This window comes from Moschus berezovskii, chromosome 23 (assembly GCF_049115385.1).
Source record: "Moschus berezovskii isolate FMDL1 chromosome 23, NW_MosBer_1.0, whole genome shotgun sequence".
Taxonomy (NCBI): Eukaryota; Metazoa; Chordata; class Mammalia; order Artiodactyla; family Moschidae; genus Moschus; species Moschus berezovskii.
In genome coordinates, this window is record NC_142482.1 from 12008940 (window position 1) to 12022421 (window position 13482).

At 40.0% G+C, this 13482-nt stretch overlaps 1 protein-coding gene across 3 annotated transcripts in view; it reads right to left on the reverse strand.

The window, feature by feature from the left end:
• Positions 1–280: 280 nt before the first annotated feature.
• The window catches only part of KHDRBS2 (KH RNA binding domain containing, signal transduction associated 2), a 795143-nt gene continuing 781941 nt past the window's right edge, over positions 281–13482 (reverse strand). For 2 of the 3 annotated variants that reach the window (XM_055406844.2, XM_088831070.1), the window contains one exon: positions 281–378. In XM_055406844.2, coding sequence (XP_055262819.1) covers positions 281–378 — 98 coding nt within the window. Of the gene's footprint in view, positions 379–1634; positions 1656–13482 lie in introns of all 3 variants that reach the window. The other variant, XM_088831069.1, reaches the window with a different exon arrangement.

The window sequence follows — 13482 nt, forward strand, 5'->3', positions numbered from 1 at the left end:
ACACAACAATGAAAACAACCCAGAGAGTACCATTCTACTGAATGATGGTTTATAGACGATGCTTGCCAACATCTTTTTTAGTCTGTCTTGTAAAATAATAGTAGTGTCATTGTCATGCCAACTGTGTAGGGGAAATACAAGAAATATCTGGGGGCAACCATGGTCAGTTATCCCTAGAAAAGGAACAAAAAAATGGACTATTACTTGTCATGTTGTTGTTTATGTGGAGACCACAGGTTATGAATTGTCTCTGAGGTGAGGTCACAGGTGAGGAGAACCCTCAGTATCTACCATAGGGGTGCTCCCTGTATCCCCCTCTGGCTGACCTTGATGGAGGTGCTTTCAGGCTGGAGTGAATCGTGGCCCATTCTTCTGGCGCTATGAACAAGAGATAGATAGTAACATTCACTTTGCTTCACAGTTATTGAAAGCAGTTACTTACGATGCAATAGTAAAAAAGAGAGTAAAGCATCTTAACACTGAAGGCTCTAGCCTCACTACATGTTCCACTTGGTGAGATCATCCAAAAAAAGTATATATTTTGAAATGCAACTACTTGGAAATAAGCCAGCATGACATTTTTCAAAGAACAGAAAGTTAAGAATGTTTAAACAGAAAGTCCATATTAAAAAGAGGAGCATCAAGGTAAACCACCCGTTATTCTTTACACAGACTCCTAAAAGAAACTGGATAGGGGAAAACAGCAGTTTTTAGCCACTGATTAACATAAGAATAATCTGGGAATCTTGAAACCAAACAGACCCAAAATGCCTAATGTCTGTTTTCTATCTCCAAAACCAAATGATTAGAAACTCTAAAGATTGAGACCCAGGGCTTGGCATTTTTTACATGGTCCCCTAGATCAAGAGTCCCCAGTCTCTGGGCCATGGACTGGTACCTCCTGTCAGATGAGCAGTGGCATTAAGTTAGAAATAAAGTGCACTTGAATCATCGCAAAACTTTCCCCCACCCCTGGTCTGTGGAACCATTGTCTTCCATGAAACCAGTCCCTGATGCCATAAAGGTTGTGGCCACTGATTAGGGTCCAAGTTTGAGGTTCATTGTGCTAAACTATCCAAGTTAGTGAAAGTAAGTTTCAGTAGCCAAATCAATAAAGAAAAATCTTCTATCAGTTTTTCCAATAAGCAAGTTGTGAAATAAAGAGGCATTAGTACACTAGGACAATTCATCATTTATGTTTAATCTGACTTCCAGTAACCTCAATGTTCTGGGACCTGGCCAACAGACAAGAAAAGCAACCAAGCTTTTGGGTATTGTGAAAAATAGTTTCTGTAAAGTCTGTGTACCCAGAAGGGAAATGCAGTGCTTTTCCAAAGGGTCAAAGGTTCTGTGGTGACTTATACGGTCACAGAAGCTAGGTTATCTAGGCCTTTCAATCAGAATTCAGTTCTGCATTAGAGAGCAGACTGGACTGTGGTGGGAGCAAGTATGGGAATAAGAAGAGGAATTACTAGAAAGACACACACTGACACTGATAGCTGATATAAAAGGTGGTGATAATGGAAATAACTGGAAAATCACTGCAGATTGAGGGCATATACCTCTGGAAATTTCAAGTGCCTCTAAAAATGTCTTCAGCAAACATAATAAGAAAATATGTAAATTGTACTTACTATAAGGCAAGGAATAATGATCTACAATATAGAAAAATGAACAAAAGTTGCATCAGTGTAGGGAAAAATAACATAAAGGGGTGAACATTAGGTGTCTAAGGATATCCTTCATCAGAATACCTTCATTACAAATGATATAAGATGATAAATGAAGGATTTATTCCCTTTCACTATTTATTCTTTATCGTCTGAGCCACGAGGGAAACCCTTTAAGGTACATGTTTTTATTTATTTCAATATATATTGGGACATAAAATTGAGACCCTAAATAAATATGAGAAATGTTACCTTGAGTGAAAATATAGATAAACCTGGATCAAGGGTTGGAAAACTAACAGCTTTGAGGCAAATTTGGCCAGCTGTCTGTTTTAATAAATGCAGTTTTATTAGAATACAAGTATGCTTATTTATTAAAACATTGTATATGGTTGCCTTTTCTCTACAAAGGAAGACTTGTGTGATTATGACCATACTGGTGCAAAGCCTAAAGTATTAACACTCTGGACTTTTACAGGCCACACTCCAGATCATGTTTTCTTTTTTGGTGGGGGATTGTAGATATTGGTCATTTTCACAGTATCTCCTAAAGACAGGAATTTAAGTCCAAGCAGCTGGACTTTCTCAACATAGACAGTTTGGAGAATAATGTTATCTGTGTACTTGATTGGAACTAAAGAAAAATGTCTTTGATGTACTGGAAGGGAAAATAAATCTTGCTTGGAAGCTTGAAAGTGCCTTGTCAGCCTCATATAATGTGAATTTTATACTTTGTCTACGAATTATCAAGAATATGTCAATGTCTTTACCCTCTAGTGGTAGAAGATAAAATCTACTCTGTTCTATTTCTGTTTTTAACAAAGGGAATGTACCACCTTTTGCTTCAATTGATCTAAGGTATTGAAGGTCCCTGAGTTGCAATTTATGTGTTTTAGGAGCTGCGAATCATACAGGTTTCAAATTTCCCAGGGGATGAAAGTCCTGGATTGTTCCTTTGATGCTGAATTTTCCTGCAGAAGAGTGAAACAACACAGTCGTAACTGCCGTATCTACTCCCAGATTTGCCAGAGCTTTTAAACTGGCATGATCTTGGGACTTGCCACAGAGCACATGTGTTTAATAAAAACTCGCTGACTTAGTTTTATTTTACTTTATTGGAGAAGACTCTTGAGAGTCCCTTGGACTGCAAGGAGATCCAACCAGTCCATTCTAAAGGAGATCAATCCTGGGTGTCCATTGGAAGGACTGATGCTAAAGCTGAAGCTCCAATACTTTGCCCACCTCATGGGAAGAGTTGACTCACTGGAAAAGACTCTGATGTTGGGAAGGATTGGGGGTGGGAGGAGAAGGGGACGACAGAGAATACGATGGCTGTATGGCATTACCGTCTCTATGGACATGGGTTTGAGTGAACTCCGGGAGTTGGTGATGGACAGGGAGGCCTGGCGTGCTGTGATTCACGGGGTCGCAAAGAGTCGGACACGACTGAGAGACTGAACTGAACTGAAGAGTCCTTACCATTAGCAGAAGAAATCAATTTCACTTAATTCAGATCTTGGGCCCATTGTTTACATCTTTTCAATAATAAAAGGTCAGGGAAATACTATTTCTATCTGTGCATACTTCCTGGGTCTATATTTTTCTTAATATCAGAACGGCTACATATAGTCAGTCATGTCTACGTCACCACAATATAATACAAGCCAGCTTCTATCACTCAAGTTTTGGTCTTTGGGTCTGGACTGAAAAGCACTTACTCAATAAACAGTTTCCTTGGTCATGAATCATATAGTGTGTCAGTGAGTCTTGTGTTGTCAGCTAATACCCTCGCTGCCCACCAGAAGCGCTTGAAGTAATTCAGAGATATAAGTAATTCTTAGAAATTCAGAGTGATTTCAACTTGAGTCTACCATAGAACCTTGTACATAGGGATAGACAAATTATTATAAAGTGCTAATGATGGGAATTCTCTAAAATGTGAACTTACAAAGATTCAGGTGAACTTCGAATGTGTCTGTCTTCTTGGGGTTCCTCTATTTAGCAGATAGAGTGGATTTAAAATATTTTAGGAATACATACAAATTTCAGAGTCCTGGACCAATGTTTCAATTCCTATGAAGGATGCTATTAAAAATCATTGCAGACAAAGATCTTTCTTTTTACTTTTGGAAAATGATAGAGAAAGTAAAATTCTCTCAATATCAAGATCATTGTTTCCTGAGAAGCACTATCTACTCTATGCGTATGAATAGAGCAAATAAATACACTATTTCTTAGAAAAGGTTACAAACTAACTGCCAAGTTGGAAATTACTGGAATGGTTTACTGAACTGTGACTCTGGAAAAAGCAAATGAAAATATGAAAAGTAGAGTTCAACTGATTTGATCAAATTCCTACCATTTCTGGTTGGGTTTCCCAATCCAGATTTTAATGTACCTTACGTTATATAATGAAAGCTGAGCCCTAAAGAATTGATGGTTTTGAACTATAGTATTGGAGGAGACTCTTGAGAGTCCCTTGGACTTCAAGGAGATCCAATCAGTCCATCCTAAAGGAAATTAGTCCTGAATATTCATTGGAATGACTTATGCTGAAGCTGAAACTCCAATACTTTGGCCACCTGATGTGAACTGACTCATTTGGAAAGACCATGATGCTGAGAAAGATTGAAGGCGGGAGGTGAAGCGGATGAGGATGAGACAGTTGGATGGCATCACTGACCCAATGGACACGAGTTTGAGTAAACTCTGGGAGTTGGTGATGGACAGGGAGACTGGTGTGCTGCAGTCCATGGGGTCGCAAAGAAACAGGATTGAGAGACTAAACTGACTGACAGTATATGATAGGAAGCAAAGTAGGCAAATAAAGCATTCATTAAATAAAATTTTCTTGTTTTTCCTTCAGATCTCCTATGTGCCAGTCCTTATACTAAGCCCTGCATATGAAGATGGATTAAGAAGCTTTGAGGAGAACACAGGACAACACTAACATAAGATGTCATAAATTACGACAGTTGTAATAGACATTTGAGGAAAACACTGAGGAAAACCTGCCGAAGGGAGATACTATCTTCCATCATTCAACTGAACTTGGATTGAACTCTAACACTGAATCAAATAGCTTATTTTCTGAGTAAATATATGGTGTGAATAAGAATTCAGGCCCTGTTTAACCCAGAGAAGTCATATTCTTTAAAATGTTTCCTGTATTAGTTATTTTGTACCAAAATGGAGCAAGACTCTATAATCCTTGCCCACACCCGCAGCCCCTAACATGCCTTCTGCTTGCCTTTTGCCTGTGGAAAAATTTAATCAAAGAATAAATTTAATCAGAGAAGCGAGAAATGCTGGAGCAAAGGAAAACAGTCTAAGGGGACTAAATAATAATAATGTAGCCATTAAACATAGTCAAGGACCTTTAGTTGTTTCTCAAAGGCTATAGATAATATTCTCAGCCATATCCTGTGAGCTGTCTTATAGATATCAAAACACCAGGTGGAGAAGTTAACTACATGATGACAAGACTGTACCCAGAACTTGAGCTGCCGCAATTCTGAGAACTGACTGCAATGAAATGGGAATAAGTCCATCCCAGAACTGAAGATTAACTATACCAGGTCCATCTAGTCAAGGCTATGGTTTTTCCAGTGGTCATGTATGGATGTGAGGGTTGGACTGTGAAGAAAGCTGATTGCTGAAGAAGTGATGCTTTTGAACTGTGGTGCTGGAGAAGACTCTTGGGAGTCCCTTGGAGTGCAAGGAGATGCAACCAGTCCATTCCAAAGGAGATCAGTCCTGGGTGTTCACTGGAAGGACTGATGCTAAAGCTGAAACTCCAATACTTTGGCCACCTCATGCGACGTGCTGACTCACTGGAAAACTCTGATCCTGGGAAGGATTGGGGGCAGGAGGAGATGGGGACGACAGAGAATGAGATGGCTGGATGGCATCACCAACTCAATGGACATGAGTTTGAGTGAACTCCGGGAGTTGGTGATGGACAGGGAGGCCTGGCTTGCTGTGATTCATGGGGTCGCAAAGAGTCTGACACGACTGAGCGAATGAACTGAACTGAACTGAAAGCAACCAAAATGATGCTAGTCAGACCACTGATGACCAGTTTGAAAATGACTGTTAGAGATGATTGTGCTGTTTCTGCATGTAGCACCACCCCACACCCACCCCCACAAGTCGGAGAAGGGTCGTGTCTTTGGCAATTTTGAAGTTCTTCTCTTGGCTATTGAGGTTTTTATTCAGTCACTAAGTCATGTCCAACTCTTTGTGACCTCATGAACTGCAGCACAACAGCTTTTCTGTCCATCACTATTTCCCTGAGTTTGCTCAAACTCATGTCCATTGAGTCAGTAATGACAGGAACTTATCCTGAATACTGACATTTTCCTCAAACAGTGAGACCAATTAAGCCTTTTAAGAAGTTCTTAGGTGAAATCCCTGATGATTAGTATAACATCGCTCTCCTTCATGGTGATGTTATTCATTTTTATTTTATTTTTTAATTTATTGATTTAAAAAATCATTTATATTATAGTTGATTTATGATGTTAGCTTCAGGTGTACAGCAAAGTGATTCATGTATCTATTCTTTTCAAATTATTTTACCAGAGATCAAATTGCCAACATCCGCTGGATCATGGAGAAAGCAAGAGAGTTTCAGAAAAACATCTATTTCTGCTTCATTGACTATGCCAAAGCCTTTGATTGTCTGGATCACAGTAAACTGTGGAACATTCTGAAAGAGATGAGAATCCCAGACCACCTGACCTGCCTCTTGAGAAACCTGTATGCAGGTCAGGAAACAACAGTTAGAACTGGACATGGAACAACAGACTGGTTCCAAATAGGAAAAGGTGTACGTCAAGGTTGTATATTGTCACCTTGCTTATTTAACTTCTATGCAGAGTACATCATGAGGAACGCTGGGCTGGAAGAAGCACAAGCTGGAATCAAGATTGCTGGGAGAAATATCAATAACCTCAGATATGCAGATGCCACTACCCTTATGGCAGAAAGTGAAGAGGAACTCAAAAGCCTATTGATGAAAGTGAAAGAGGAGAGTGAAAATGTTGGCTTGAAGCTCAACATTCAGAAAACAAAGATCATGGCATCTGGTCCCATCACTTCATGGGAAATAAATGGAAAAACAGTGGAAACAGTGTCAGACTTTGTTTTTTTGGGCTCCAAAATCACTGCAGATGCTGATTGCAGCCATGAAATTAAAAGACGCTTGCTCCTTGGAAGGAAAGTTATGACCAACCTTGATAGTATATTAAAAAGCAGAGACATTACTTTGCCAACCAAAGTCCGTCTATTCAGGGCAATGGTTTTTCCCGTGGTCATGTATGGATGTGAGAGTTGGACTGTGAAGAAAGCTGATCGCCGAAGAATCGATGCTTTTGAACTGTGGTGTTGGAGAAGACTCTTGAGAGTCCATTATACTGCAAGGAGATCCAACCAGTCCATTCTAAAGGAGATCAATCCTGGATGTTCATTGGAGGGACTGATGCTAAAGCTGAAACTACAATACTTTGGCCACCTCATTCTATAAATTGACTCACTGGAAAAGACTCTGATGCTGGGAAAGGTTGGGAGCAGGAGGAGAAGGGGACGACGGAGAATGAGATGGCTGGATGGCATCACCGACTCTGTGGACATGAGTTTGAGTGTACTCCGGGAGTTGGTGATGGACAGGGAGGCCTGGCGTTTTTTAATTCATGGGGTCGCGGAGAGTCGGAAACGACTGAGCGACTGAACTGAACTGAACTGAATTGATATGGTTATATAATACTGAGTGGAGTTTCCTATGTTACACAGTACGTTCTTGCTGGTTATCCATTTTAAGCAGAGCAGTGTGTACAGTTCAGTTGAGTTCAGTTCAGTCGCTCAATCGTGTCCCACTCTTTGTAACCCCATGAATCACAGCACGCCAGGCCTCCCTGTCCATCACCAACTCCCGGAGTTCACTCAAACTCGTATCCATCGAGTCAGTGATGCCATCCAGCCATCTCATTCTCTGTCGTCCCCGTCTCCTCCCACCCCCAATCCCTCCCAGCATCAGACTCTTTTCCAGTGAGTCAACTCGTCGCATGAGGTGGCCAAAGTATTGGAGTTTCAGCTTTAACATCAGTCCTTCCAATGTACATGTCAGCCTGAAACTCAGTAACTGTTCTTGCGCCCCCCACCCATTCCACTTGGTAACCATAAAAGTTTGTTCTCTAAATCAGTGAGTGTTTCTGTTCTGTATCATGTTTTAAAAGATTCTGCATATAAGTGATATTATACAATATTTCTTCTTCTCTGTCTGACTTATTTCACTCTATGACAAATCTTTAGGTCCATCCATTTTGCTGCAAATGGTATTATTTCACTGTTTTTAATGGCTGAGTAATATTCCATTGTGTATATGTATGTATGTGTATATTCACAGCTTTACCCATTTTTATGTCGATGGACATTCAAATTGCTTCCATACCTTGACTAATGTAAACAGTATGCTCTAATAAGAATTGCGGTGTATGTATCCTTTCAGGCTATGCTTTTCTCAAGATACATGCCAAGGAATGGATATGTAGGGTCATATGATAGCTCTGGGTCTTCCCTGGTAGCTCAGCTGGTAAAGAATCCACCTGTAGTACAGGAGATCCCAATTTGATTCCTGGGTCAGAAAGATCTCCTGGAGAAGGGTTAGGTTACCTACTCCAGTATTCTTGGGCTTCCCTGGTGGCTCAGATAGTAAAGAATCTGCAAGCAACGTGGGAGACCTGGGTTTGAACCCTGGGTTGGGAAGATCCCCTGGAGAAGGGCACGGCAACCCTCTCCAGTATTTTGCATGGAGAAACCCATGGACAGAAGAGCCTGGAGGGCTACAGTTTATGGGGTCACAAAGACTTGGACACGACCGAGTGACTAAGCACAGTACAGCACATGGTAGCTCTATTTTTAGCTTTTTAAGGAGCCTCCACACTGTTTTCCATAGTGGCCAACCCAATTTATATTCCCATAAACAGTGTAGTAGGGTTTCCTTTTCTCCACACCTTGTCCAGCATTTATTTTTTGTGGATCTTTTGATGATAGCCATTCTGACAGGTGTGAGGTGATATCACTTAGTTTGATTTGCATTTCTCTAATAATTAATGGTGTTGAATATTTTTTCACGTGCCTCTTGGCTATATATATGTCTTCATTGAAGAAAAGTCTATTTAAATTTTCAGCCCATTCTTTGATTAGGTTGTTTGTTTGTTGATGCTAAGTCTCATGAGCTGCTTGTATATGTTAGAAACTAATTCCTTGTTGGTCAAACTCTTTGCAAATGTTTTCTCCTATTCTGTGGGTTGTCTTTTTTTTTTGTTTGTTTGTGGTTTCCTTTGCTGTACTAAAGCTTTTGTGTTTAATTAAGTCCCATTTGCTTTGATTTTATTTCTATTACTCTGGGAGATGAATCTTTATATTGATCCTGTGACTCATGTCAGAGACTGTTCTGCCTATATTTTCATCTAAGAGTTTTATTATATCTGGTTTCATATTAGATCTTTAATCCATTTTGAGTTTATTTTTATGTATGGTGTTAAAGAATGATATAATTTCAATTTTTTATGTGTAGTTGTCCAGTTTTCTCAGCACCATTTATTGAAGAGAATGTCCATTTTCCATTGTATAGTCTTGGCTTCATCATCATAGATTCTTTGGCTATAGGTGCATGGGATTATTTCTGAGCTTCTCCTGTTTTATTCATCTATATTTCTATTTTTGTGCCAGTACCATACTGTTTGATGACTATAGCATTTTAGTACAGTCTGAAGTCAGGGAGTCTGATTCCTCCCAGCTCCGTTTTCTTTTCTCAAGATTTCTTTGGGTATTTGGGGTTTCTTCTATATCCATACACATTAAATTTTGTCTCTAGCTCTATGAAAAATGGCATTGGCAATCTGATTGGGATTCCATTGTATCTGTAGATTGCTTTGGGTAGTATAGTCATTTTGACAGTACTGGTCCCATCACTTCTTGGGAAATAGATGGGGAAACAGTGGAAACCGTGTCAGACTTTATTTTTTTGGGCTCCAAAATCACTGCGGATGCTGATTGCAGCCATGAAATTAAAAGACGCTTGCTCCTTGGAAGGAAAGTTATGACCAGCCTAGATAGCATATTAAAGAGCAGGGACATTACCTTGCCAACCAAGGTCCGTCTAGTCAAGGCTATGGTTTTTCCTGTGGTCATGTATGGATGTGAGAGTTGGACTGTGAGGAAGGCTGATCGCCGAAGAATTGATGCTTTTGAACTGTGGTGCTGGAGAAGACTCTTGAGAGTCCCTTGGACTGCAAGGAGATCCAATCAGCCCATTCTAGAGGAGATCAATCCTCGGTGTTCATTGGAAGGACTTATGCTAAAGCTGAAGCTCCAATACTTTGGCCACCTCATGCGACAAGTTGACTCACTGGAAAAGACTCTGATGCTGGGAGCGATTGGGAGTAGGAGGAGACGGGGACGACAGAGAATGAGGTGGCTGGATGGCGTCACTGACTCGATGGACATGAGTTTGAGTGAACTCCGGGAGTTGGTGATGGACAGGGAGGCCTGGCGTGCTGTGATTCATGGGGTCACTAAGAGTCGGACACGACTGAGCAACTGAACTGAACTGAACTGAACTGAACTGAATCCTTTCAATCAAAGAACATGTTATATTTTTACATTTGTTTGTGTTATATTTAATTTCTTTCATCAACATATTATTGTTTCAGAATACAGGTCTTTTGTCTCTCTCAGTTCAGTTCAGTTCAGTCACTCAGTCATGTCCGACTCTTTGGGACACCATGAATCACAGCACGCCAGGCCTCCCTGTCCATCACCAACTCCCGGAGTTCACCCAGATTCATGTCCATCGAGTTGGTGGTGTCATCCAACCATCTCATTCTTTGTCACCCCTTCTCCTCCCGCCCCCAATCCCCCGCAGCATCAGAGTCTTTTCCAGTGAGTCAGTTCTTCTCATCAGGTGGCCAAAGTATTGGAGTTTCAGCTTTAGCATCAGTCCTTCCAATGAACACCCAGGATTGATCTCCTTTAGGATGGACTGGTTGGATCTCCTTGCAGTCCAAGGGACTCTCAAGAGTCTTCTCCAGCACCACAGTTTAAAAACATCAATTCTTTGGCGATCAGCTTTCTTCACAGTCCAACTCGCTTATTCCTCAATATGCATTTATTTAGAAATGGCAGATTGAGAAAAGGCAGAGGAACCAGAGGTCAAACTGCCAATATCTGTTGGATCATAGAAAAGCAAGAGAGTCCCAGAAAAACATCTACTTCTGTTTTATTGAATATGCCAAAGCATTTGACTGTGTACACAACAAGCTCTGGAAAATTCTTAAAGAAATGGGAATACCAGACCACCTTACCTGCCCCCTTAGAAATCTATATGCAGGTCAAGAAGCAAGAGTTATAACTGGACATGGAACAACAGACTGGTTCCAAATTGGAAAAGGAGCATTTAAAGGTAGTATACTGTCACTCTGCTTATTTAACTTATATGCAGAGCACAGCATGTGAAATGCTGGGCCAGATGAAGCACAAGCTAGAATCAAGATTGTTGGGGGAAATATCAATAACCTCAGATATGCAGGTGACGCCACCCTTATGGCAGAAAGCAAAGAGGAACTGAAGAGATTCTCGATGAAAGTCAAAGAGGAAAGTGAAAAAGCTGGTTTAATACTCAAGATTCAAAAACGAAGATCATAGCATCCAGTGCTATAACTTCATGGAAAATAAGTGGGGAAACAGTAGAAAGAGTGACAGACTTCATTTTCTTGGCCTCCAATATCAATGCAGATGGTTACTGCAGCCATGAAATTAAAAAATGCTTGTTCCTTGGAAGAAAATCTATGACCAACAGAGACAGCATATTAAAAGCAGAGACATTACTTTGCAAACAGAGGTTTGTTTAGTCAAAGCTATGATTTTCCCAGTAGTCATGTATGGATGTGACAGTTGGACATTAAATGAATCTGAGCACCAAAGAATTGATGTTTTTGAACTGTGGTGTTGGAGAAGACTCTTGAGAGTCCCTTGGACTGCAAGGACATCAAACCAGTCAATTCTAAAGGAAATCAGTCCTGAATTTTCATTGGAAGGACTGATGCTGGAGCTGAAGCTCCAATACTTTGACCACCTGTTGTGAAAAACTGACTCATTGGATAAGACCCTGACTCTGGGAAAGATTGAAGGAGGGAGGAGAACAGGACAACAGAGGATGAGATCGTTGGATGACATCACTGACTCAATGGACATGAGTTTGAGCAAGCTTCGGGAGTTGGTGGTGGACAGGAAAGCCAGGAGTTTTGCATGTAGTCCATGGGGTTGCAAAGAGCTTTACATGACTGAGTGATTGAATCGAACTGATTCCTAGGTATTTGTTTTTTTTATGAAAAGGTAAATGGGATTGTTTCTTGAATTTCTCTTTCTTATCTTTCATTATTTGTGTGTTAAAAATGCAATAGATTTTTTGGTGTTAAATTTGTACCCTGCAAAGTTACCAAGTACGTTGATGAGGTCTAGCAGTTATTGATAGCCCCTTTAGGATTTTTTATGTATAGTATCATGTCATCTGCAAACATGTGACATAATATTATTATTTTTGGATTCTTTTTATTTTTATTTTTTTTCTTCTCTGATTTCCATGGCTAGGGCTTCCAAAACTATGTTGAATAAAAGTGATGAGAGTAATCATCCTGGTCTTCTTTCTGACCTTAGAGGAAATGCTTTTTGCTTTTCACCATTGAAAGTAATGTTTGCTGTAGCTTTGTCTCTATGACCTTTATTATTTTAATATAGTTTCCTTCTATGCCTACTTTCTGGAGAGTTTTTATCATACACGGGTGTTGAAATTTGTCCAAAGATTTATCTGCATCTCTTGACAGAATCATATAATTTTTATTCTTTAAATTGTTGATGTGGTGTATCACATGGATTGATTTTTGTGAATACTGAAAAATTCTTCACCCCAGACCTCATCATGGTGTGCTGCTGCTGCGTCACTTCAGTCGTGTCCGACTCTGTATGACCCCATAGACAAAAGCCCACCAGGGTCCCCCATCCATGGGATTCTCCAGGCAAGAACAATGGAGAGGGTTGCCATTTCCTTCTCCAATGTGTGAAAGTGAAAAGTGAAAGTGAAGTCGCTCAGTCCTGTCCGACCCTTAGCAACCCCACGGACTGCAGCCTACCAGGCTCCTCCATCCATGGGATTTTCTAGGCAAGAGTACTGGAGTGGCTTGCCATTGCCTTCTCCCATCATGGTGTAAGATCCTTTTAATATATTGTTGGATTCAGATTACTAGTATTTTGCTGAAGGTTGTCCTATCTAGTTCATCAATGATATTTATCTATAATTTTCTTTTGCTGTGTACCTTTTTCTGATTTTGGTATCAGCATAAAGGTGGTCTCTTAAAATGAGTTTAAGAGTTTTCCTTCCTATGAGGTTTTTTGTTTGCTTTTTAATAGTTTCAGAAGGATAGATGTTAACTCTTCCCAAAATGTTAGATTGAATTTGACTGTGAAACCATCTGATTCTGGACGTTTTTTGTTGTTGAGAATTTTTAAATTAAAATTTATATTTCAGTACTTGTGATTAGTCTTTGTATATTTTCTATTTCTTTCCATTTCAATCTTGGGTGATTGCACCTTTCTACGAGTTTGCTCATTTCTCCCGAGTTGTTCATTTTATTTACAGACATTTGCTTGAAGTAGTCCCTTATAGTCCTCTGTATTTATGTGGTGCCTGTTGTAACTTTTCCTTTCTAATTTTATTGAATAGAGTTCTTTTCCTTTTTTATGAGTCTAGCTA